General features: G+C 42.0%; 1 protein-coding gene across 3 annotated transcripts; it reads right to left on the bottom strand.

The window, feature by feature from the left end:
* Nucleotides 1-271: 271 nt before the first annotated feature.
* Nucleotides 272-23,436, bottom strand: adam23b (ADAM metallopeptidase domain 23b). Of its 3 annotated transcripts, none has more exons than XM_004557783.5 (26): nucleotides 23,207-23,436; nucleotides 22,349-22,566; nucleotides 21,828-21,904; nucleotides 18,641-18,704; nucleotides 17,782-17,864; nucleotides 17,569-17,632; nucleotides 16,375-16,447; nucleotides 15,856-15,926; nucleotides 15,614-15,679; nucleotides 15,353-15,421; nucleotides 13,397-13,563; nucleotides 13,140-13,224; nucleotides 12,958-13,045; nucleotides 11,800-11,851; nucleotides 10,902-11,001; nucleotides 10,751-10,822; nucleotides 10,572-10,658; nucleotides 10,400-10,480; nucleotides 10,233-10,283; nucleotides 10,088-10,151; nucleotides 9,892-9,997; nucleotides 7,776-7,895; nucleotides 7,339-7,507; nucleotides 5,642-5,753; nucleotides 5,171-5,261; nucleotides 272-2,145 (listed from the first exon to the last, which is right to left on the bottom strand). In XM_004557783.5, exons 1-26 carry the CDS (start codon nucleotides 23,280-23,282, stop codon nucleotides 2,100-2,102), a joined length of 2,352 nt encoding a protein of 783 aa, XP_004557840.3. In that variant the 5' UTR covers nucleotides 23,283-23,436; the 3' UTR covers nucleotides 272-2,099. The 3 variants fall into 3 exon arrangements, with proteins under 3 accessions (XP_004557840.3, XP_004557839.3, XP_004557842.3); XM_004557782.5 differs by lacking the exon at nucleotides 5,171-5,261 and adding an exon at nucleotides 4,266-4,356; XM_004557785.5 differs by lacking the exon at nucleotides 5,171-5,261.
* Between the last annotated feature and the right edge of the window lie 3,154 nt (nucleotides 23,437-26,590).

Raw genomic sequence — 26,590 nt, 5'->3', positions numbered from 1 at the left:
AGGATTTAAAACAGGGGTCCCCAATCCCAGTCCACGAGGGCCGGTGTCCCTGCAGGTTTTAGATCTCACCCTGGGTCAACACACCCGAATCACATGATTAGTTCATTACTAGGCCTCTGGAGAACTTCAAGACATGTTTAGAAGGTAATTTATCCATTCAAATCAGCTGTGATGGATCAAGGACACATCTAAAACCTGCAGGGACACACCGGCCCTCGTGGACTGGGATTGGGGACCCCTGATTTAAAAGAAAAGAAGACAAACGCTTGGATAAAATTTGTCCGTAGTTTATTAATCAGTCCAACTGTACATAATGCAGTGAGAGAGGGACACCAGACAATGATTAACATGGAGGATTACAACGATGCCAGTGCTATGGCAGCACCTGGAATACACCGACAATCAGCTGGACTGGAAATGATAGCCCTGCACAAGGAAACTGTTCAGGCCTCGATATGTACAGGCACCATACAGAGTGTGTGTGTGTGTGTATAAGTGTGTGTGTGTGTGTGTGATTAAAAATATCTGTCTGGATGAAAAACACACAAAAATGATTTTCAGTTCCACAAATGTAAAAGGGTGCTCTCTCTCTTATCCTCTGAAATACTAATTCAGTTATTTTGATGATTTCTTTACTTGTCCATCCACAGTTTGAGTACACTGAAGCGAAATGAAAGGAGACATAGGAGTGGGCAAATACAAAAGATTAGCTGATTAGCAGCGGTTGTTTTTTTTTTTTCCTTTTGTAAAACCATGTCTACACCGATATCACTATTACCCATACTTTTGTGCAATATCTTTCTTTGCATAGTAAATAAAAGTTAAATGTTTTTTATTGTTGACATGCACCTATCTTTTGTAGCATATTTTCCTTGCAGATTTTGGGGACTCCCATATAGAATTATAAGCCCACTATAGTGATTTGCATGCAGCATTACCTGTAGAGCTGAACTTGATTTCCACTAAGAGTTTATGAGAGCAAAAAGGCTTAAGCCAGTATAGTGGGTGTTGATGAGGACTGTTAAGTGAGACCTGGCCGGACACGTGAGCGCCTGCATGGACAGACTTCATGCCCTCAGCATGAGAGGCACCACTGGCTGCAGACAGAGGGGAAAGTGCTCCGTGTGCAACAACATCTACATGTTCGGGTGATTGGTTCTTTGGCTTTTGAGTCAGTGTTGAAGATACTTCAAAAACAGGGGGCTAAATCGGATCACAGTCTGAATCTCTCCGGAAATGACGCGCTTCTCCTCGACACCACAGCTTTCTCTCTCTGTCCTCAAATCTGACTTTAGATTTTCTTCTCTAACCATTTTGGCCCAAATCCTAGTCTCAGTTTGTTTGTTTTTTATTTTAATAACATTACCAAAAACACCCGCTATACAAGATGTTAAGATAAAAAACAAAAGCATTTGATGTCCTTGGAAAATATGCTGTCAATTCCAACCCTGAACTCCTTAAATATGTACAGTGGTGTGTGCATGTGTGTATGTGTGTGTGTGCGCATTCACTACATCACTACATGGCCTGCATTGCCCTTATAGGTCCTCACATGAAGTTCTGCTTAAACAGGAGCTTCAACAGGCTTGTCACTGGGTTTGGTTTTTAATGAGGCTCTCTCCTGCGCTTTTTTTCTCCTCTTTCTGTGTTTTCTTTTTTCTTCTTTTTTATTTTTGCAGTATATTCATAGCTTTGGTAGCCATGCAGAGCCCCGCAGAGAGGGCTCTTCATGCCGGGCGCGGGCGGGTTGGGTGGGGGTCGGGCGGGCCAGCAAGCAGCAGGTTTTGTTTCGATTTTATTCATGCCAGGTGAGAGAGTGGTGTGGATTCCGCCTGAACGCCTGTGCACTGGCACTAAAGGATGGAAAGAGGAGCTCTGTCACTCTGGAGATCAGGGTGGAGGGGTGTGGGTGAGGTGTAGTTGAAAAAGGCTGCATTTATAATGTCACTACGATGGAAATTTGTTAAAATGTCCACTATGTCTTTTTCAAGTAAATCTAATGCCAAAGAATCAGCAGCAGTAAGTGCAGTCCAGCTGTCAGGTAGCCAACTAAGGAAGCCTTGGAGCAGTCCCTGTGTGATTGCCATCTTCTCCTTGGGTTAAATGGCTGTGGCATTGGGGTCATACCGCCGTTTCTTCACATTTCTTGATGAGGAGATAAGAAAAAGAAGTCAGCATCTGCTATAATTATATATGCAACGGAGCTAGTGCAACCTGGACAAGCAACCACGCTCTCTTAAGGAAATGCTGTTAGTTGCAGTTTATTATGTAAGGCTGTGAGCAAAATCCCATACTTACGTACTTTTTAGTAGTAGTAGTAGTAGTACGTGAGGATTGTTTGGTATAACACATTCTCAGTATGTATCCAATAGCATGCGAGGTACATACTATTTTGGGTAAGCGGGACAGTGAGCTGAAATCTAACATTGATAACTCTTGAACTTGAGTGTTTAAATACATGCTTTCACTCTGCTGTTAATAAAATTTCAGCAAAGGCACTGGAATGTATCCTAAGGCTTAAATCCTACTGTTTAAGTGATACATAGTATGGGATTTTAGACACAGTGTAAGTGTGCCTGATGAAAATGTTCCAAATGTGCACTTTTTGAGGGCTTCAGGATCAAACGCCGAGGACACTGGAGTGAGGACAGGCTGGTCCATGTTGGCCCGCTCAGCCTTGACTGCAAAGAGACAGTCAGAGGTATTTACAGTCACAAACCTGAGGTCTACAGTGTCAGCGATGAGAAAACATCACATCTGCTTTACAGTTTTTGTAGTACTGGCCAGATCTGAAATAAATAAATATGTTTAATTTTTGAAATCAAAGAACAATCAAGTCTAAGCCATATTACATAATTTTTAAGGTGTTACGAATATAAATATACTCTGTTGCCTTCTTGCAGATGTGCTGATCGGCTCCTTCGTGCAACATCAGTTTACAAGGTGAAGTGTAGGAGACACGTGTCATTACCGGTATTGATGGGAAACACATTAGTTCCACTCAAAACAACCATCTGGGAGGAAAGAGCTAACATAACGTGTACTCTACAGCGGAGAGGAGGAAAGAGGAGACGAGCACAGAAATAACGATCACAGCGGCGGCAGCAGCAACAGTAACTACTACCACAACAGTGGGACAACAATGAGTACAACAACAGGAGTGATGCATAACCTCCCCGTACTGTGGCTTGCTGTGGGGCTTCTATCACTCTGTCATGCACCTGTTCCAATAGTCGGCCAGTTGAAGGTGGCACTATTGCTGTGCGTGGTTCATGCAGTGCAATGCGCCGTGTCTGTACCGGGTCTGCGAAGCAGGCAGCAATGGCAGCTGGTGTGGGCGGGTCCGAGAGTCCTGCTCTGCTCTATGGCAGAGCTCAGCCATCCAGGTGGGTGTGGCCAGCCATGGCACAAAGGCTGCAGACAACAAAAAGGTCCTGGCTTCTCTCTCTCTCTGTGTCTGTGTGTGTTGTTCTCATAACTCCATTTAAAGCCTCGGCCTCAAAGAGCGACGGAGTGAGAAAAAAACATCATGGAAGTGATGAGAGCACGACAACCCTCGGACCAAATTGCTCAGGGTTTGTCTCAGCCTTTGTGCAATGAACTGACCTCCTCCAAATCAACAAGTCAACATGCAGAAATGTTTGGTTTCTTATTCTATTTTCTTTCTCTTTTTTTGTTTTTTTTGCTGTTTTAGTGACAACCATGATGCTATCTGGCATGCTTTAGTGGCTGTAGGACCATATTTATTATTTAGTCCTTAGGTCTGTTTAGATTAGGATGCGTAACACCCCTGTTGCTCAAGACAGCAGGCTAATCAGTGGTGGGTAGATTTCCTAGCCATAGAGTGACACTGAATGGTCTAGTTTAAGATTTTAAAGGGGAGTAATTTCTGTAATACAAGTACAAACAAACTTTTTTAACCACTTAGCTGTTATAAAGTATTCTGTCCCCTCTGTACTTTACTATGAAATGCATGTCAAACATTGAACTCTGCCCGTCTAATCAGTTTGAGGTTCTGCTACAGATGCACAGACACCCCCAGCGTTTCCCAAAGTCAAATTTACTCATACAGTATCAAACACCTGAACGCCTTCCACACCCATATGTGTTCTGCATGTCTCCTCGTCAGTGTGAGCCTAAGTGTAGTAAGTGTAACATGTCCACCCCGGGATGCTGTATTCTGTAGCAGGAGCTCAAACCCTGGTGTCTAGAAGCAGCAGGGATGCTAGAGTTAGAGCAGGAGAGGCATGCGGCGTGTTGCTTACTTAAAGCCCCATCCAGTCCCCCCCAGCACTATGGCAGCCACAAGGATGGCTCCGGCGATGGAGCCTATTATTAGATTGGTGGCACTAGGACCTGTAAAGGGTTATGGGGAAAAAGACATGAGTTCCTATACTCATTTACTGTATTAATAACATTTAGCTATACAATGATGATTTCACATGGAACAGAAAACATACCATAAGTATACTATTACAATAAAATGACTGAGTTTGAGAATGCATTTTTTTGCATGCTTTTCAACCCCCTTTTAGTGTTATAAAGAGAATGTAATCAAGCAAACGCCCTGGAAATATTTAAGTTTATCTGGTGTCAGTTGAGGTAGCGATTATCAGTGGTTTGTCTGTTAAGGTTGTGTAGACCCTGGGCATCCATCACTGTAAAGGTTTACAGGTGACATGTAGGTGTGATCTGCAGTGTGAGCAGTACAAAATGTTTTTAGGGGTCCCAGTCACCACACAGCCTACCACTGACTGACAAGCCAGGTCACTAACTGGACACTTCTCAGGACTGTTTTCATCTAAATGCCCCACATGCCCCAGAAAGGAGAGGATCACAGGAGCAACCACATAACGACTAAGAATAAGAGAAAGGAGAGGAAGTAGGGAGGGAAGAGGGAGGATGAAGAAAGAGGCTTGTAGTAATGGGGAACGACAGGAAGTGACAGGAGAAGGAGAGGAAGGAGGGAGGGAGGGAGGGGAGATCCATCAATCAATCACACGACACTGAAAACATCCAATCACATGACAATTATATGGTCATCACCAACACACAAGAAAACACAAAGCCACCGGGACGCACACACGGGCTCAGGCCGGCTCACGAGACCGCCCGCACACTGAGGCACCACTATGAGAGGAAGAGCTGTGAAAGGGTTAAAGATGCTTACTCTATTCCCCACCCTGTGCCTCCAAAAATCACCCCCAGGGCCAGAATGGTCCCTGCTACTGCCCCTATCAGCCTGTTAGTGGCCACGCTCACTGTGCAGAGGGGAAAAGGAGCATTATTACCACCCTGTCAAAAACAAATAGCAGGCTTCTGCTTCAGAGTCATGGATGAAGTGACCACTGCCCCATAAGCCCCTCCCCCTGTGGTCAAAGCATCATCTTCAGAATCAGAGCAAACAAATCTTACACTGCTTTTACATTCTCCTACAATCAAAGCCTTTATGTTCCCCAGTAGACCTGTGAAACTCAGGAATGTGCGACTGACTCAGATCTAGCAGTGCGTCTGAGAGCGACACTGTAATAACATTTACATTAAACATACGATCAATGTGAATCTGGGCTAAATTAAAAAAAGGGTGGATATATTCATTTTTGGATGGCGGATGGCGGGAGTAGAAAGGTTGGAAACCGACCCTTGGGTTCTTCTTCTGGAGTGACATCGGGCTCTTTAGGCGGGTCAGGCATGCTACAGTCTGTCCCGGCCCAGGTGGTGTCACACGTGCATGTGGCTTCATTGTTGCATACCTGTGCACAGCAGACATACAGAGGTAAACAGAATGAAAGATGGAGTTTTTTTAAATTCCCCTCAAGGAACTTTTTCTCTTCCATTTTCCCCCAACATTATACAAAAAAATCTGGCATAGGTTTTGACGTATGATAGAAAAAACACAATAGCTCTGTTTTATTCAGCTCCAGTAATCCAAGCTGGTGTGAGCATCACAGAAAAGCATCACAGCGAGAAAAGTGCAGGATGGTGTAAAAAATGTATTTAATTTAGGCAAGCTGGTTTTCGGCTGACTGGCTTACTGGGACTCTTGAAGAAAATCAATCAACCGACGTGTAATTTCCCAGGCAGCTATAGCCCCCTGAGGAGAACTCGCTTGGGAAAAAAACTTTTTTAAGAAACATCTTAAGCTTCATTTATAGTGCTGAACTAAATCCCTGAAGAACCTAACGCTGCAGTTAGTTAACGCTTTGCATTTATACTTGTGCACTGGTGTGTCTGCATTACTTCATCGTCTCAAGTGAAACTCATCCAATCATGTTGGACTCTAAGATAATAAATACTGAACAATGGCTACATGGAACATTTTGAATTTGGAAAAATAGTAACTACTGCATTAGTAATTAATAGCAAAATGCTATTATTGGAATCATAATCACATATTGTAACCATAGGAAGTTACATTTCTGGGAAGATGCACCTCTCAATGCAGTATAGAGCAAATCAAGCTATTATTATTGTTTTGTGTCTGTGTGTTTATTTTATCATCAAAATAATATTTTCAAAAACAATTTGAGTTGCATTTAATTCAGGAAATATAAAGCATTGTATTTCCTGCAGAAAAGATTACGATTTTTGATTATTATGTATTTACATATTTTTAATTGTGGCAATTTCTACCACATCAGCTGAGAAATGATGCTGCACATGCCGGGCCACTCAGAAAGGAAGCACATTTAGAGTTTGAAACGACAGCTGGGATAGACTCGAGTACAACCCTGAATGACCCTGAATTGCATAAGCTGTTAAGAAAATGGATAGATGGATGAAGAGAAGTATTTTATTTATTTTTATTTAAATACATATTATTTAAATATTCTGCAACTTCTTCTTAAAAAAATCTAAATAAAGCAAGTTTGGCTTACTGGTATAAGAGGTATTTGACATTTCCATAAAAGGGTAGAGGTTTTCCCCAGTTTCCAGTTTGTGTTGACACCTGAATAAAGGATTGCCAGTTGCATATTTCCCTTAAGCTTGAGGCTTTTGTTTGACTTTTTCTACTGAGAAAAAGAAAATCAACAACCCTGGGCATTTGAAATGCAATGAGCCTCCTTACTTCTCCTCATCCCTCCAGAGTGAGATTTAATAAACAAAGAGCAAATACTGGTGTTTGCTGAACAGAAACTCTAAGTTAGAGCATAAACAGCCTTTATCCATGACTCAGTAAGCACCCTTTTCATCAAAGGTGTTGGAAACGTTCTGCAGCCCTTACAAACAAATACTACACGCAGTCCATGCTTGCTAATCTTCTAAAAATGAGTGAACACCCTCTCAATTTGCCAGTGAGCAAAGAGTAGGTGTAGGTAAGTGCGTACAAATACTCACCCCATGGCCCGAGCACACATGTCCGTTAGGTCCAATGGGGCAGGTGCTCATGTTAAGTGACTGGATGGGCAGACACTTGCGGTCAAGGCACATCATTGACGGCCCACAGGGAGTCCCATCCTCCACGTAGCCTAAATCAGTTTCATCATCCAAAAGGACGTGGGCACCCCTGAGGAGAAGGATGGAGTAGAGGTGAGGAGTGTTGAAGTCTCCCAAAAAATAAAGCTACAGAAGAAACACTGCCTGTAGGCACCCATTTTAGAAAGAAATAGAAAAACTTCTAGTAACAGCTTGCGTTTTATGAGCAAGTTTATGAGAAAATGGCCCATTGCGACACAAAAAATCCCCCAAATTTACTACAGAGTTTTTCTATTTATTTCCCACATGGGTAAAGAGCCCCCAGGCCCCAGGCATTATATTAAAGTAAATGTGTTTACGTGCACTGTATGACGTTCCCTTGGTGGTTGAAGGAGGTGGGGGTACTGTCTCCTTTCATGCTTCCAATGCGAGGGACACGCCCGACATTGGTACACAAAAGGAAACCACAGAACACGTCACTGTAAAAGAGAGAGATAAGCAACCAAAAATGTGTACAGATAACACTCTTCCACCTGTCTAACAATGTAATGTTCACCTCTGCACCACCAATTACCAAAATGCACCAAAAAGCTCTATTAGTTTGGTTCAAAGCGACATCTGTAAAGATCTGAAACCTCGTACTGATAACTTTCATTTGATCTGTTACAGTCAATGTTTGGTCTTTAATATTAAGTGCAATTTTAAAGTCACACTGCTTACCTTTAAACATGTTTTACAAATACACTGCCTGGCCAAAAAGAAGTCGCCACCTGGATTTAACTAAGCTATTAAGTATAAGCCTTTCATTGGATAATTACTGCAGTGATTACTTAATGCAGCTGGCAACATGTCATTTAATTAACCCTAACTGATGCAGTGAACAAACAACCACATCACAAAACATTTCCCGTGATTGTGGAAAAGATTTTCGTTTGTTTCAGAAGGTTATTGGTCTGTTCTACTGTCACCTTTATATTGTTAGAGACCCCACAGAACTACAGAGAAACCCCAACAATGAGACAACACCCTATGAGCAAGCACTTGGTGACAGTTGGAAGGAAAAAATCGCTTTTAACGGGAAGAAACCTCCAGTAGAAACCACAAGTAGGCCCACAAGAATGCGTGGGCGACTTGGATCCATGCCATGGGTGTGAGGGGAAAGTGAGAGCAGAGGGAGTTAGGACAAAAGGCACACTATGGGAGAGCTAGAATTTAAAATGAATTACTAATAATTAAATGCAATATCCTTCTATAAACACATGGAAACTGAAAAAGAAAGTGAGTGAAGGACATGGGACTCTCCCAGCAGTCTAAGATTACTGCAGCATACCCAAGGAATGGTTCAGAATCACCTGATCCAGCCTTAACTATACGCAAAAAGGAAAGTTTTAAGCCTTCTGTTATCTCCAGCAAAGAAAAACTAAAACAAAAAAAGAAATGTCATTGTGTAAAACCTGGAAGGAGGAACGAGGTCATAAAAAGAGGTGGATGAAATGATGGACCCATCATGCCGAGCGCCTAGTGTACAAGCCTGCAGAGGCAATTTTACAATCTCCGGCTGCTTCAGTTGGTTCTACAGTGTCATGTGGCCTAAAATAAGGTCAGCTGACTACCTGAATATACTGAATAACCGGGTTTTTCCATAGTGGATGTTTTTCTTCCCTGATAGCACATTCATGTTCCAAGATAGCAATGCTACGATTTATCACGCTCGGACTATGAATAAATGGTTCAAGGAGCATGAGACATCATTTTCACATGTGGGTTGGCCAACCCAGACGTAACTGACTTTAACTGTTATTGGGAATATTGCCTTATTAGGAATGTGCCGGAGAAGACGTTCTGATTCCGCCGACATCAGTCTTGTTAAAAAATGAATGCCACTCTGGACGAGAATACATATTGTGAAACTGCATGAGCTTTTTGAAACGATGCCACTGCAAATGCGTGCTGTCATCGAAGCTAAAGGCAGTCCAGTTAAATATTTCAGGCTTCAGCTTTTTTTGGCTGGGCAGTGTAAACTGACTTGACTTTTACCACCACATCCCAGTTAAAGAGAAAAGCCAGGAAGACTGAAGACATGTGTGCTGAGGTGGTTTCCCTGGAATCTGTTTTTAGTAATTGATCTGATTGGTAAAAATACATTCCTGGCATTTGATGGCAATTATCCATTTTAAACAGGGTCCTTTGGCGCCCTCTGTTGGATGGCTGTAAAACAACAACAACTGAGAAACCTGATGCTGAAATTCCACATAACAGGATTAACTTGTACAATATATCTTTGGAATACCACAACAAAAATTTGGGGATCCTAAAGGATCTTGACAGTAAAACTTTCTCACCTATGCACAGCTGGCTGCTTGGTGCACAAAATGGGTGTAAATGTTGGCCGATCAGTTTAGAAAAGTTCAAAATATGCTTTCAGGCACTTTATTATTCAATGAATGTGCGACAGTGTTATTATTTTGTGCTCACTGTTTGCTACACTGGATCCATTTTTCTCCATCTTTTCCACAGTTGCCCTTCTCTGTCCCCTCCGTGTTCAGCTTCTCATAGCAGAACTTCTCCGAGCCTCCAGCCTCTAAAACAAAAAGAGGGGCGATGAGCTGCACGCTGCCTCTCCTTGTGCAGAACCCGTGCTCAAATTAACCCGAGAAGCATTAAACCTTACTTGATCCCCAGATGTATTTACACTGGTTCTCTCTGGTCTTACACTCTCCACTGTAACAGCGACCCTTTAGATAGAGATTAATAAAAAATCAGAAAACTTTGAGCACACGTTGGCATTTATATTTTTGTAAATACCCATTTCTTACCTGGTTTACCTGGCAGATGTAACCATCTTGTTTATGAAGGTTTGGCGGGCACTGTAAAAATCACAAAGAGAACAACCTTTCTTTTTTAACAGCCAAATTTGTGTTCAACGTGCAAAAAAAACGAACTAATTAAAGCTATTTAAAGCTAAATAAACCATAAGCTCAACCTGTCCCGAGTCCCCAGAGCAGGTCTCTGAGATGTCACAGTCGTTCACAGCATAGCGGCAGCTGTAACCTCGTGGGTAGAACTGGCAAGAAAAGGAGAATAAAACAGCGTTGGATTTCAGAAATCAACTACTAGTTTTTCAGAGCTTTAAAAAGAAAGAACCAAGCTTGTACCAAGCATGTTTTATTGCAGCATGGTCCATCGCTGCAGTGTGCCCCATTGGCGAGGGAGCACTTCTTGCAGCATTCCTTTTGGCAGTCCTGAAAACAAAGGGAAACGAGCTTCAAGCATCTGAACAAAGAGAAGATGACAAATGGGCGTGCGTGACGTGGTGAAGTAAAAAGACCCTCACTGTTCTCAGTCCGCAGTCGCACTCCTCTCCCAGTTCTACAAATCCATTCCCACAATTTGCTGCCTCGAACAGCTGTCAGGAGAGGACAAGACGGTGTAAAAGGAGCACGTGTGCGTAAAAGTTTGACATGTTGAGAGAAGGGGCGACTAACCTTGGTTGGCCTGTTGAACAAACAAGAACCTCCACCTTTCAGGAGGAACTCCTTGTAGTCTGAGATGCTGCATTTGGAGAATTTTTGTGGGTGTTGGACTCTGCAGAGAGAAGACAATGATATTTATAAGTTTGTCCAACCAAACAGGATACAGTCAAAAAAATATGCCTAAAATGTTGACTTCAAGTAATCTGAATGCATGCAAATTTCCCAAAAGTCAATTTTCATTAGATATCTCAAAATTTCAGCTTACTGACTAAAACGTATCACTAAGTTTAAAATCTTGAAATAATAACCTGAAATTTTGACCAATGGAAGTGTGTTTATGTTCTCAGTTGCAAGTTTCAAGTTAAATTGAATACAACATGATTTAAATTGTGGTGTCAAATAGAGGCGTGTAGAATGATAAAGCTGGGTATGCTTCTGGTCACTGACAAGTCACTATCGTAACAGCATGCTTTGTCCCTCAGTTTTTGAGTCAGAGCCACTTTTGCTCATCCTGTCCAGTTTCAAAACAACAAGATGGTGACGGCAAAATCCTCTCTAGGAACATAACTAACCAATGGGGGACACCCTGGTGACTACAGCTACCTTTTATATACCCAATCCTACTTTAGCTAAAAGAGTTGCTTATTATTCACAAAACAGCATGCCGAAATTACAGTAGGTGCAACTTATTCATTTTCTTACTTGTGTACTGACTGACTAGGTGGTTAAAAACTGTGTAACTGTATTAAACAGTCGCTCAGAGTTAGTTAATAACAAGCAACAAGGAAAAAAGCTGAACGAGTACTGATTACTACATTACTGAGTGCACACAAACGAGCATTTGTAATTGCTCTGCCATGTGAATGAATGACTGTGTATGCGTGTTTCTCGGGGGTATGTTGGATCTTACCCAGTATCCTCCATTATGCAGCCAGCCCACTGGCTAGTACAGCCGCATTCCTCTGCAAAACAGGGCAGAAAGTGTAGAAACACCAGAGAAAGAGGAACGGACAGAGTAAGAAAAGATAGCATCCACAACTTTCATTTTAAATAAAGACTTAGAGTAGACAAAGTAAGCATGTTAGCATAATTATTTATTTTTTTTGTAATTTCAAAGAAAAGCAGTCTTAATCCGTGGATTTAACTCCTGATATCCAGCTTTCTGCTGAATAATGAAGAATCCTTTCACTTTATTTTACACTGACATTCTCCTTGGCAGCTTTGGGGCCACAAATAGACTTTTGCTGATGGTTAGCATTTTTTCCAGCTTGTAGTTTCTAACCTGGCAGCTGCCTCATTAAGCATGGCGATCTCAAATCTGATGGCATAAATTCTTTCTCAAGCGGACATTTTCTGGTCTACTTTTCTCAAATACAGTCAGTCCACCGACGGTGACTTCTGGCAACAGGGTTGCAAAGAGACTTTTTGTTTTAGAGGAGGCCTGTGAATGACATCTAAAATATCAGTCAAGACTTTCAAAAAAATGCATTGTATCCTGTATTTAAACAGTTAAATGCCAATAGTAACAGAATAGTGAAATGTGAAAGTTCACTTAACACAAAACACTTCCTTCTTAGACCTAAAGAGTTGAGAGCAGAAGTATTTGTGGTGCTCAAAGTACTAAAAATACAATTTCGAGAAAGAAAAACACCTACATTTCTGCTACTTCTCCAATTTCCAGATGTGAGGTTACATCCAGTTAGCAGTCTTAAATAAAGTGCATTTAAACACCTGCCTTCAAAACATTTTCTCTACTTTACAAACAACTTTAGCCGTGCAGCAAAAGCATTTCAGTTTTGTGTGTATGTCTGTTTTAAGAGTGAAAAATGTTCCCATCCTGACCTTAATTCAAGCAAAGCTGGATAATGTTAGAGAGGCATCTGAAACCAGTGTAGGGATCACAGGGTCTTCAATAAAACACCAAATGTATCATAACTGACAGGTGCATTTTTGAGACCGCTACATAAAAACTGTTATTTACTATGTGCCATGAACTTTGTGACTTTAGCCTGCCATGCCTATCGTGCTTATAGCAGCTGTGTGTTAAGAAAAAGTGTTTCATGTTTACTTCTCTTGGATGCCGGATCCCACTGGATGCCCAGGTTCTGTGCCAGGCTCTGGGAAAGAGACACTACCATGGACGAGGTGGTGGCGTACTGTTGGCACAACAGTGACAACATATTATTCACCGCATAATCACACTGCGATACGTCCACAGAGCAATGCTGGATGTGTGACAGTAAATCTGACCTCATTGACGCCTACTCCACGGCTCACAGAACACATGCCTCCAAAGTACGCAGTGCTGCTTCTGCGGTAGTGGAAGGTGGCGTTTCTGCAAGAATGATGGAGATGAAGAATAAGACGGAAGATATAAATAGCACAAAGCAGGTAAGAACACAGCAGTGCTGCTTTAGTTACAGGCAGGCAAACAAAGCGTACTTCCATCAGAGCAAAACCAGAGACCACCCCAAACGATCTGTTCAGCCCCCGAAGGGTGAACTTACGAGAGTAGCTGCACAGAATCGGCATGGTGCTTGATGCTTTGCTGCCGGTACTTGGAGAAATCACGCAGCAGTTCCAGCGGCTTCACACTTATGGGGATGTGATCCCTGTCTGTCCAAATCTCCACAGCAACAAGCACCACACGTGTATGGAGTTGCTCTTTGAAGATCTGCCGTCGGAAGCAATGAATGGAAGCAGTAAAGGAAAAAAAACACAACAAAACGTGTGAGATAGAGGCAGAGAGCGACAGCAAAGGAAGCGGAGGACGGATGTAGAATAATGGGAGCGGGGAGGAATACAGGGGAGTGTTTACACACATACAAAGAACACAGACAGACAAGGATAACACTGATGTTTAGCCATGATGTTTGCCCGTTATTTTTGGAGTTTTGAATTCTTAGTTATCTATCTGAGTTTGGGTGTCTGTTTTGCTTTCTCTGTTATTCTAGTGTTTGAAGTTTTGATTCTTATCTGTGGCATGATGAGTTTTGGATTCCTGATTTGATCCTTTGCAGTATTACTGAAGATATGTTTTTTACGCTTAGATAAAATGAAAACAGAAGCCTGTTCTAGTCAAATGTGTACTTTTTTTATGCTTCCTTGTATTCCAGTTGCTGTCTTGAGGTATTGTAGCTCAAGACTAACCAGAGTGAGTTTCTTGTCTGTGTTTAGTATTTATCTTTTGAGTTATTTCCTGTTTTACTCTGTCAGTTGTCTCTTGTGTCTTGCTTTGACTTTTACTTCCTCCCCTGTGATTATCTTGTACCTTCACCCATGTTTCATTTCTCTCCTGCTCCCAGTTTGCCCTCAGGTTGTTTATATACACTCACTACAAACTGCATTTAAATGTTTAATTCTCCGGGCATAGATTCAACTAGATGCTGGAAACATTCCTCAGCAAATCTGGTCCATATTGATGTGACAGCCTCCCTCAGTTGTTGCAGATTTGTCAGCTGCACAATAATGATGTGACTCTTCCATTGCATCCCAAACGTGCCAAAGTTTTAGCAGCACTGTCACTTAAATAACCCGTTTCCCCATTCTGACAGTCAATGTAAGTTTCCGCAGGTCATCTTGACACCTCTACATGCCTCCATACACTGAGTTGCTGCCATGTAATTGGCCAATTCAATGGTTGGGCTAATGAGCAGCTATTGAACAGCTGTACCTAACAAAGTGTCTAGTGACTGTATACTGCCTTTCTTCCAATTAGTCTTTGTCTTCCCTGGATGTGTGCTTGCTGTTTACCCCGGTTCTCTGTGGTTTCCTTGTTTTAGTTATTGATCTACGACGTCAACAAAATAAAAGGTTTGCTTTGCATTATTTTGTCTGCCTGGAGTTGTGCATTTTAGTCCTGTGACGGTCCTGTGACAAGGTTTACCATTGTAGTTTAAGCATCAAATGCAAATTAGACACGAGGGTGAATGAAATGTTAAACATTTTGCAGATAGTGAGCACTGAACAAAATCAAATCTTATCCAGCTTGTGATGCCAGAGAAGTCATGTGCTAGACCGCAGGTGTCGAACTCCAGACCTCGAGGGCCGGTGCCCTGCAGGTTTCAGATGTGCCGTTGATCCAACACAGCTGATTTAAATGTCTAAATTACCTCCTCAACATGTCTGGAAGTTCTCCAGAGGCCTGGTAATGAACTAGTCATGTGATTCAGTTGTGTTGACCCAGGGTGAGATCTAAAACCTGCAGGACACCGGCCCTTGAGGCCTGGAGTTCGACACCCCTGGGCTAGACTGTCAGTATGTTGGTGCTGATTTGGTGATAATAGTAGCTGAGTGAAGTTAGACCTGCTGATGGCAAAACATTAATAGTCAACTGTTATTAAGTACAGTAGGAGACGTTGCCGGACTTCTAGTAGGTCTTCTACAGATGATATTCTAAAAGAGGTTTCCAAAAAAAGCACACACTCCAGTTTGCTCAAAGGATAAGTAAAAAGCTTACTCACACTATCCACAAGATTAACTACTGACTTGGCAAAGTTCCTCGTGTGCTGCTTGTTCCTGTGTCGTTTAAACTGCAAACAGAAAGGGGGAGGGAAAAATAGCACACAGTGATGTACAGTGTGTAACGTTCGGTGGCGCTTGCTGCTCCCTCTTCTGGGAGGGAGTCGGCCCAGGTCTGGAATATTAAAGAGTATCCTTTTGTCCATGATAAAATACCAGCCACATAGCATCAAATGAGGAAAAAAGGAGAGATTTTTACGCACCATACTGTGGTCACTGACAATCATGACTTCTAAATACTTCATCTCCTCAAATACGCTGCGAGGCATCTGCAAAACAAAACAACAATGACCAGGCAGCTTCAAGTGTATAATTTGGAGTATCACCACAGGTCTAACCTTGTAAACGTCTGTGGGTGTTTTTATTGTAAACTGTGAAACGCAGCCGGGGTGAGTGCACTAAAGTCATTGCATTACTTCAGAGAGAGGTGAGATCAGAGACTTACTGCTCGCTTTTTCCTGCGCCTCAGCCAGGACAGTTCATCCAGCTCGGAGAAGAGCTGCTCCTCCTCTTCCTCTGCAAATAAGCACAAGGAAAGAGTGACACCTCTACAGACTCAAGTGTTTACATCCCTGTAGCCTTGTTTTGAAAGAAATCAGTTATGCATGTGACATTTTCCCAGAAATTTCCACAGCGTGTCTCAAAATTTCCTATGAAATGCAAAAAGACGAGTGAAGACAGGGAACTTGGCAAAACGGCAGCGAGGCAAGTGCTTGTGATCCAAGGAAAGTGATATACATTTGGTCCATTTGGCAACTATAACACTAAAATCCAATCCAGTTTGTTTTAAAGGTCTCTTCTGGGGTGACAGCCTATCTGGACCTTCCTGTCCTTGCTTTGTGTCTGAAGACAGGGATGATAATGTCAGGTTTAGGAAGTCACAAGAGGTGTGGTGCTGGTCAGAGGGGAAGGACTGATAAAGACAGTTATGTGAAAAGGTTAATGACAAGCATCGAAACCTTACCCTGCTCCACTGAATCATCATCCCACAAAGAAGAGGCTGCTCTTCTTAGTTTGTGAGGCCTAGCAGCTGTATCCTGTAGGAGTCAGGCAAACAAATCGGTGAAAAAAAAGGGAGGGTGACTTGTACAAGCAGGTAGAGCAAATGAAAAAAATAAGTTTAAACACATAATTTATCAAGGATTTACAAAAGTAAATGCAGGACTAAATAATTACACAAATAAAAATGTTTGGCGCTGAATGCCTGCTGCACATCTTTTCTGACGTTTAGCTGCTGTTATGTATCAGAGTGAGTACTCTTGAGTTGCTGATTTCAAGAGCACGAGGTGTTCCAGTTTTATAAAGAACAAGAGCACTTATGTTTGCATGTAAAGGGGGAGAAACTATTTTTCCCACCAGCAATGCAGTCAAATCCACTTGTAGTAGCAGGAAAAGGAACATTTCTAGCAGTGCACAAACATGTAGACCGTCAATGCTAGAAAACAGATACTGCGCAATCAAAAGCATGTCCGACAGATTATTACAACAAGAAGAAAGTGCTGGCAATCGCTAAACATCCCAGCACTCGTGATTTTTTTGGCCACAGATTCCCATTAGCACCTAAAGTTCCTCTTTCTCTATAACTATGATATAATTATGACTATTGGTCAGAGGGCCCGGTGGCACCAGTGTCCGGCAGCCTCGCCTCTGTCAGTGCGCCCCAGGGCAGCTGTGGCTACAATGTAGCTTACCATCACTAGTGTGTGAATGTGTGTGTGAATGGGTGGATGACTGAATGTAGTGTGAAGCGCTTTAGGGTCCTTAGGGACTAAGTAAAGCACTATACAAATACAGGCCATTTACCATAACAGGAAGAACTGGTGTGGGCCAGAGCCATCACTGAATAGTCATTCAGGACTAGAAAACCACCCTAACCTTAACCAGCTTTCTACTATGGCTTGACAAATAGGAATTATGATGATTAACATACAATAAAAATGCAGATTATTTGTCTTTTGCTGTAGCCATATGTAAAAAAAACATAAGGTCATGTTAATCCCATGTAGGAAATGGCCGTTTCCTTTGAAAACAGGATGATCCTGGTAGGATATCCTTGCCTGAGAACAAAAAGGAGTAACAGCATAAAACATGTGTTTCCATCCAAGGCGAGGATGTTTGTTTGATCGCAGTGTGCGTGTCTGCTAAAGGAATAACTTACACTTGAATGATTCTGTTGTAAGGGCTCAATTAGATACACATGGACTCCATCGTCAAACATCCCACTGCCAGGCAGAGGGAGAATAAAAGGGAGAGACACACCAGTCAATACCGAGTCAATAGGAGCTAAGCAGCAGAGATGAGTACATCCAGAGATATTCTGAGCGCGGCGAGGATTTCACAAAAAAAAAAAAAAAATCTGATGTTCACTTACTGCAAACCGTTACAGGTAGATAAGGCTGCGTGGGAGTTATCGTTCCCTCTCACCTGGCCGTGGTAGTAACAGTGCTCACCGCCCTGAGAGAAGAAGACACAGTACTAAGGCAGCATCAGCGCTAGCATAATGCACAGAGTTGTGTGTACACCGTCGTGGCGCTGTGTAAAGCTGTCAGTGTGTTTGAATTTTCCAGCAGTCCTAAAAGGGTGACAGCTTGTGTCACAGATGTCAGTTTTGGCTTATTTGCAGCTCACTCCTGCAGGGGGGCTCAATCTATGCTTGTTAAAAGGGGAAGTTAATACACTGCAAGGTGGGTGCCGACACTGTTTGTGACTCAGCCCTCAGACCCCGGGTGAGCGCAGGACCCTGTTTCCCTCTGTCTCTCTCTTTTCCTCTCTCTCACACACACTTCACCCATCCCGTCCTGCACTGATACTGCAGAGTGCTTTCTCTCCCTCATCATGTGACCAGAGCTCCAGCAGGAGGCTGCAGGGGAGCAAAACCCTGCTGATTCAGCTACAGCATGCCCAACCCAGCTCTCTGCCTGAATCAGCAGCAGGAGAAAACAGCTCTCATTTCCATCTCACTAGCTTATATCCTCATCTATCTATCTATCTATCTATCTATCTATCTATCTATCTATCTATCTATCTATCTATCTATCTATCTATCTATCTATCTATCTATCTATCTATCTATCTATCTATCTATCTATCTATCTATCTATCTATCTATCTATCTATCTATCTATCTATCTATCTATCTATCTATCATCTATTTCTGTGCAAGGTCAAAGCAGCATACACATGGCCCACCACAGCAAAATAACTGAGAAATGTGTCTACTTAAACATTACCTTTGATATAACAGGTTTCTCTCCTTCATAGTGGATCTCAACATAATCTGAAGACAGCAAGTCACTGAAGAAAACAGAGACTGCAGTTAGTAACAGGAGGAGTTGCCAGGAGGAGTAAAAGGAGGTGATGCAGTGAAAAAAACATGCAGGAGTCTGTCTGTCTCGTTTTGCTTTCTCTGACTCACATATTGTGGTTTTAAACTAGTGGTGAGAGAGCAGTGCTTTGGTTGGCGTTTAAACACGAACAGTCATCACCGCCGGGCCCGCATTTGGCTGCACAAACACTCCCCTGGCATCTCAAAAGTGCAGTGGAGATGTTAAATGTTGTCTGCCCTCAGGAAAAATTACTATGCAGGTAACCTGGGGATGACTAACTAGCCTGGCAGAAGATGCACAAAATAAAACTGGATTTGATAAAAAATCTCTCAAAAGCACCCTGAGAACAGAACAGAAGCAAATTATATCATATGAAGCTACCTGCTTCTGCATCAGATTTGCCCAAATCAAACTGAACGGAAAAGCCTAATGCGATAAATTATCCTAAGGCCTCAACCTCACCTTGAACACAACAGTTCTCTCAGCAGCTCCCTGAGTCAGCGTCCCTCACACGCTCGGTCTGCTAGCTGACTTCAAGAGATCATTTCTGCCACAATGGCGCTTTTTTTTTTTCTGAGTAACCTTGCAAAACGGAAACATCCCTCCTCTCTGAACATATAGCTGTGCTGCAGCAAGAAAAAAAAAGGATGGAAATAGTGGCTCTGTATTGTGACACCAGCAGTGTGACCATTTTTTTTGAGTGATGCGTTGGAGCATGTGAACAGGAAGTGCACCATTACGAGAGGAGAGCCAAGGCGCGAGCAGTCTCTGAGAGATTCCTGAGTGAAGGGCTATTTATAGCTTGACAGATGAGAAGAGTGGGCCACACCAGAGTGTATCGGTGTTTGAACGGCTGTGTGTGCATAAGTGTGTGGTTGGCTCTCTGGCTGGCTGGTAACAAAACTGAGTGTGGAAAGGTAAAGCGCCGGAGCGTGAGCATCTTGACGTGTGTCTGTTTAAATGTTTATGCGCCACGGTTGCGCATGGAGACCATGAGGAGGGAGTTCTGCCCCAAGGTCTCTTGGTTCACAGGAGACGGAGCGCCACAATGCAGCAGGAGAGGCAGCAGCACATGAAAGGCACAAAGAGGTAAAGGAGAGAGAAGGGACCAAAGAGCTGCAGGAGGTTCTCACGTCTGGCGCCAGATCAAATGTAACTCTAAAATCCTGTAGCAGCACATGACACACTCATGCTGTTCATGCAAGGCAATAATCTGCTCTGAGGCTTAATATATGGAGATGCTATTAAGTATTCAGAAAGACGGCAAAGGAAGAAAATCTCCCAGACAAAGTCGCCATTGTGGCCACTGACGATTTAACTAACGCATTTCAAAAACATCCAGATTCTTTAAAAGTAAGACTTGTATTAGTTTCTGTAAATCATCTTTTTAGTTGCTTACAATTCCAGGTACGGTAAGAGGTGAGCAGATAAAGCAGCACCCACTAGCAGGGTGCAGACCTATCTATATTTAGATCAGTGCTGCTGCAGCTACAACACTAAGCAGAATTCAAACCCCTATTCTTGCACAAAAAAAGCATCTAGTCGAGAACCTACAAGCAAACAGCTGGGAATCAAGGTCACACGTGCAGGCCTCTTCACTGCTGCTGAGATTTTCCTGTTGTACTATGTGGTGATTCCTGAACGGAGTGACAGGCTTTTCTGTCATTTGACATGATGCATGCGATACAAGAAGCGATGTATTTTTCATTTCAGCTAAACCTCACGGGAAATGTTCAACTTAAAACGAAGATAGCAGTGACAGACACTCTGAAGATATCCCAGCGCCGATATGTGATCTCCAAAACCGCAGACTGCAGAAGATTTCTGAACTTGTACATTTGGGCAATAAAATAAATACTAATTGCTCCATACTGCTGCACTGCCTACAAGTCTTTATCAGCCTTGACGTGGGCACTCACATGATACGCAAACCACTATGAAGCCAAAGCTCCAACATTTCCTTCATTATAGCTGAAGTAACAACTGTGTAAAGTAATTTCAAAGCGTGTTTACAGGATCTTAAGTTTATGGCACATCCTCTGTGATCTCAGCAAGCCACAGGCACAAGCTGAATATCCAACCACATGATAAGAAAACATAAAAGTAACTACGTCCTACAGGAATTTTTCACATGTACGCCAGGCTTCTTTATACAGGGAGTGAATCAATAGATGCAGAACACAGAGCAGCCGTCTCCATCCTCATTTTGATGCAAGCTTATTAAATCCTCATTAAATATAGAGATGTTGGTTATCCAAAATCCTTCATATAAAACTAGTCTGGCTGCTGAGCTGACGTCGCTCTTAGCACTTAGCAACCAACGTGCTGACCCACAGTTTCCCTGATTACATTATCTTCAATTGATGCTGCATTAAGCTCTGTTCTGACACATTATACATATCATTTACAAACAAGAGTCAGCTACTCGACGTGGTTCATCGCTTCGTATCATAGTCCGAGTCGACTTTCAGTTCACTGAACGTCTGCTCTGTGCTGTCATGATAGAAATACAAGTGTAGTGCACTTATGCATGTTCTCTTTGAGTCCTACACTGGTCTTTATATTTTGTATCTTTCTGATGACAACAATTTCATTATATTTATTATTATTATGGTACACCAAAATCTGCAACAAGCAGATTTATATTTAAATTAGTAAAGGATTTAAAACAGGAAATAAGAGTTATCTTAATTGTATTCTATACAGCACCACGTATTATAGCGTGAAGAGTGTCTATGATAGGCTATATGGATGCTGGTCACAAGGCCAGCATGATACAAGATACTGAAATTCTATTGTTTTCATCTATTTAGTCATTTTTGTTGAGATGACCTTGAGAACAAATACTCTTTTACATGTTCTTATCATCTGGTGTCATTTCCCATAAAGGGCTGTGATGCGTCTTTGTCTCATGCTTGATTAGTACTCAGTCAGTCTGGTGGTGAGATTTTGGGGAAAAAACAAGGACAGGGAGATAAACAAAATCCTTACACATCTCTGAGTTTCACAGAAAAAAAAGCCCACAATCAATAACACTAACCAATTTAAGTGAAATAAATTGCTGTGGTTAAATTAGATTAGGAGAACTTACTTGTTAAGAGACAGATCTAGAACAAATCTGGAGCCAAATGCCTCTAACTGGAAACTAACTTGGGCTAGGTGGACTGCCTGTAGAAGAGAAAAAGAGTAGTCACTGCAGATAATGGTAGCTTGCAAAACAAATAAGATTATAGCAGCGTCTCACTGAGCCAAAATCCTCCAGAGTCTGCCTTCAACTTCGTGTACAGCACAATGCACAAAGAACAGATGTGCTGTATCAATGACGGATGTTAATGTACAGTGGGTTGACGGGAAGAAGTGCTTCTTTCAGCACACTTGCTTTGGCATCACTCCAGTTGCTAAAGAAACACGTAAACTATGCTAAGTGGGTCTATTTTGACTATTATCTTAGCTTTGACTGATTCTCTACAGCAAACTGACATGAAATACTGGGATCAGACCAAACAACGCATTATTATGTACTACAACCTTTGACCACACATCTTGCAAACTTTTTGCACAATCAAGGCTATGCAAGCACTAATCATCTTCATCCACCCCTCTTCCACATACCTGGCCCTCTGAAGCTTGGTTCTTAGCATGGGTGTTCAGGTCATGGTAGGTACTCTCAGAGTCCTCGTTTAGGTAGTAGATCAACCGAGAGGGGTAGGTGATCACATGCTCTACTGCATGGTGTGTTGTGTTGTCTGTGGTGGGTGCTGCAGTTGCCTGTTGCTTCAGCAGAGCCGACACTGCGTCCCTCTCAACCTTGTCCTCTACTCCTTGAACCTCTGCAAGGGATTTTTTACAGCACAGATACATATATATGTTTTTTAAAACTACAGATATGCACAAAGGTATCATCTTTAATTCATTAAACACAATTGTTACACTGAGGCAAGTGGCTTTAGCTTTATGCCAATTTTATGACACAGTTCATCTGCAGTGATTACATGCAGCAGTATACTCAAAAACTAATAGCCACCACCAATTACACTGATTTGGAACACAGACTATAAACTGCCTCATTTAAATAAAAACCACTTTTGATACGGTTATTGCCAAAGTAAAAACTGCACCAGATAAATACTGTTCTCATTTAATCCGGCGTGCCTGGATAATATCACGCACTTGAACAAACACAGAGCCTGTGTGTTAGACTTAATTCAAGCGTAGTAAATATCCATAACAGTGATCATTGTGTTTTTACTAGCTGAACAAAAGATGCTGAGATGCTGTAGTCTGCCCTCATGCAGCATCACGCTAAAGACGCAGCGTATTAAATACAATAATTCCCGGTGGCTTCCGAGGAACGCTGTTATAGATCCAAAGCACATCACCAAACAATATTTCAGCACAAAGCACAGAGTGGTAAGCGTACGCGATCACATTAAAGTGACAAAAAAGCCAGCAGGCTGTGGCAGTACCTACCGAGTGAAGCTAGTGATGGATGAAGCCAAGGCAAAAGGATGCTGACGAGCAAAGTGGCCAGAAATATCAAATGCATGATTCATATTTGATAACTGAAATATCTCAATATCAACACATCAACGCAGTTAATTGCTCGCGGCCCATCGTGGCGGGGGAGGTGCCGTGGAGGGGGGATCTCTTCATGGATGCAGGAGACACCGGGTTTTACTGCTGCAGTAGCGGAAGAGGAGGAGGAGGAAGAAGCGGAGAGAGGAGGGGTGGGGGTGGGGGTCTGAAAGAAGGCGGTGGCCAGGAGGCAGCTACTGGAAGTCTACCAGCAGGTTGCTGCTCCTCCTTGATGAGCTCAAATGCCCTTTCTCACCACAGACACAACCAAGTGAGAAAGGACACTACCACTGATATAATATAATATAATATACTATAATAACATAGTAGTTACATTATGTAGGCACTTGCCACTGTAAACAATACCAGTATAGAATAATCGTTCGACTTTCAAGTTTGGTTTCTGTGGTTTTCTAATTAAAGAAAATGTCAAACTGTGTCTGCTGGGAGAGAAAGTACTGGGACCATTCAGCAGCACCATAATCTTCTGAAACGGCTCCATGTATTATCAGCAGCGTAAACCAGACCGTGTGCTGTAATTGCTCTTTAATAATTATCAGTATTATTCAATATGTAACTTTTATCTGTTGTGTAAAGGTGCCTTGAGTCAAAACCTAGTTCTAACATCCTTAAAGTGGTAGTTTTTATGATAACTCACATGGTGCATTTTCCTGAATGTTTTACCTGAGCTGTGCGGATGGGCAGAAAACCCGGGGCCAGGTAGTATTCCAGTAATTTGGGACTCTGTGGTGCATAATAAAGCTGCCCCCCCCCCCCCCCCCCCCCCCCATAGTGTGTGCTCATTCACAACTGGGGTCTAAAAGCACATTTTCGCCCAAGGGCTAGAGCAAATTTATCCACCCATTCGACATAAAATTACTGTATGCAGCCATAGTTGTACTTAATTAGTTATTACGCTCATATGAGTGAAATACTGCATAACATTTTAAGCTGATGATATGTTTTAACTGCCTAATCTGGTATCTTTGTTTTTGTGAGGGCAGACATATAATAAGAACAAAGCCTCATTAATAGGACACACTTGAATTTGTCTAATTTTTAAAAAAAGAAACAAATGAATCTCAGTAAATGTTTAATGTGGACAATATAGGTGTAATTTAGTTGTTTGTATGTTATACTTTAACACTCTATAAACCCATGCGTAATAATTTTTATGTAATTAACACTTTATTAATCCTAATTAGTGTATAACTAGGGTAACAATTAACTAACCAGGGACTGTAATATAAGATGTTATAAAACAGTAAATGGTTTGTAAATGCATTTGAGGCAAAAATTAATGTAATATTTCCACCTGAAATCTACTCAAGCACTATAAAACAACATGAAACTTACATGCTTATGCAGGGGTGGATCTACAGCCGGGTAAGGGAGGGCAACTGCCTTTGAACACCCACCCCCCTTCACCCAGAACTTTTCTAGTTCTGCCCCAGTGCTGATGCAAAGTATTCCCATTTTTAATAAACTACTAGAAAAAATTTGCATATTCACTTCACTGCTACAGCCTCATTCACTGCAGGTGCTTTCTGTAGCTTTTTGAAAACATCATGTGAAAAAGAACGTTTTCACATGACTCTTTTCAGAAAATATGAAGTACACCCTTACTGACCCCATTGAAATTCAGACGTAACGCAGCAGCCAGGTGCTGGTGATCAAATAAACCACATTAAAAGATCATCAGAAAGTGTAAGCACTTCTACTAAAACTGTAACAGTTTGCTGGTTCGGAGCATCCAGTTGTGCGCAAAGGTGTCACGTGTCAAATTTTTTCCCAAGGTCAGACCATGCAGTGCTCACATCTCAGATCCTACAGTCCTCAGTTCGCATGACAGGTAGAAAGCATCTTCTCTCTAAAAACAACATGTCAGCTTAGGTTACCAACGTTGCATCTAAACAAACCACAAGACTTCTGGAAGACCTGTGATTACCTTTGGACTGACAAGTGGAGGCCATCAGTCTGACAGATAAAGTTTGGCTGAAACTGGGTCAATCAGCAGGACATTGATCCCATGTACAGCAGCAAATCTACAACAGAATGGCTGAAAAAGACAAGATTCAAAGTGCCAAAGTGGCCCAGTCAAGGTGCAGACATCAACCCCACTGAAACGCTGTGGTGGTATCTTAAGATAATTTTGCATAAACAAAAGCCCACAAACCTCAAGGAGCTTAAGTGCTGCAAAGAAGAGTGAGGCAAAATTCCTCCACAACAATATGCCAGACCGATAAACACATACAGAAAACAATTATATCAAGTCATTGCTGCTAAAAGTGGTTCTACAAGATACTGAGGTGTACTTAGTTTTTCACGGGACTGCAGAGAGTCCTGTGAAAACTTTCTTTTTCACGTGGCTGTATATGCCCTGTTCATGTCCTAATAGACAGAGGACATGCGCATGTGTCTCAGTTCACTATGATAGTGAGCCATTGTAAAAAAAAAAGAAAGAAAAGAAAAACAAGGTCTTGCTCTTGAAGAGCACTAATGGATCAGAGCATCACTAATTTTATTATGTACACCATACAAAAAAGGACCATACAGTATAACAGGCAAGCTTCTATTTTAGGATGTCCGGTTATGGATCCCAGCTATAAAAGCAGGACAAATCTACATACTTATTTTTCATACTGACATTTTATTGATGTGAAGTATGTAACATATACCTCTGAAAACATTCTAAATGTAAACAAAAAACAGGAGTTTTGTTCAGGTGAGCTGCTGCTAAATGTTTTTCATCCATCCTATGTTTAAAAACTTTGTACAGTAATTTTTGGTAAGCCTATTTTGGCCACCGATCTGACAAAAACAAGCATGAGTGCTTGTAAATTTCAGCATGAGTGATGTAAATGATCAGCATTTTCAAGAATTTCTTGGAAAATAAGGAATTGAAACATGAAACTGAACAGAAGTGTGCGTCAGTAATGACGACAGCTCTTATAAGTTTCCATAAAAGTCTGTGTGAAACGACATGAGTGTGTGACAGTGCCCATGTATGAATATCACTGGATGATGTAACGGTAAGGTTTGATTGTTAGCCTCCATAATTTGGTGGAAACAGAGCTGTTGTAGGATGTGACAGCTCCCCCCTCAGGACTGCATAGTCCACAGTGAAGCGACATGTTCACTTTGAGCTTAAGATTAATATGAAACTGTGTGATTATCTGATGAAACAAACGGTGATGAGCAAGCAGTAGTGGTAGTATGAACTCCCTGCCAGTTAAATCTTATTAATGATAGGATAGAAAGAGTTATTTGACGATTTGA

This window comes from Maylandia zebra, linkage group LG16 (assembly GCF_041146795.1).
Source record: "Maylandia zebra isolate NMK-2024a linkage group LG16, Mzebra_GT3a, whole genome shotgun sequence".
NCBI classification, from domain to species: domain Eukaryota; kingdom Metazoa; phylum Chordata; class Actinopteri; order Cichliformes; family Cichlidae; genus Maylandia; species Maylandia zebra.
Note: the sequence above shows the minus strand (reverse complement) of the source record. Positions and strands in the feature narration are given on the sequence as shown.

Coding starts and splice junctions, on each gene's coding strand:
- adam23b (XM_004557783.5), bottom strand. CDS start 23,282: ATGCATTTGATATTTCTGGCCACTTTGCTCGTCAGCATCCTTTTGCCT. Junction 17,633..17,781: donor TCTACCTGTAACGGTTTGCA/GTAAGTGAACAT, acceptor TCTGCCTGGCAG/TGGGATGTTTGACGATGGAG. Junction 5,754..7,338: donor ATGTGTGCTCGGGCCATGGG/GTGAGTATTTGT, acceptor TGCTGTGCACAG/GTATGCAACAATGAAGCCAC.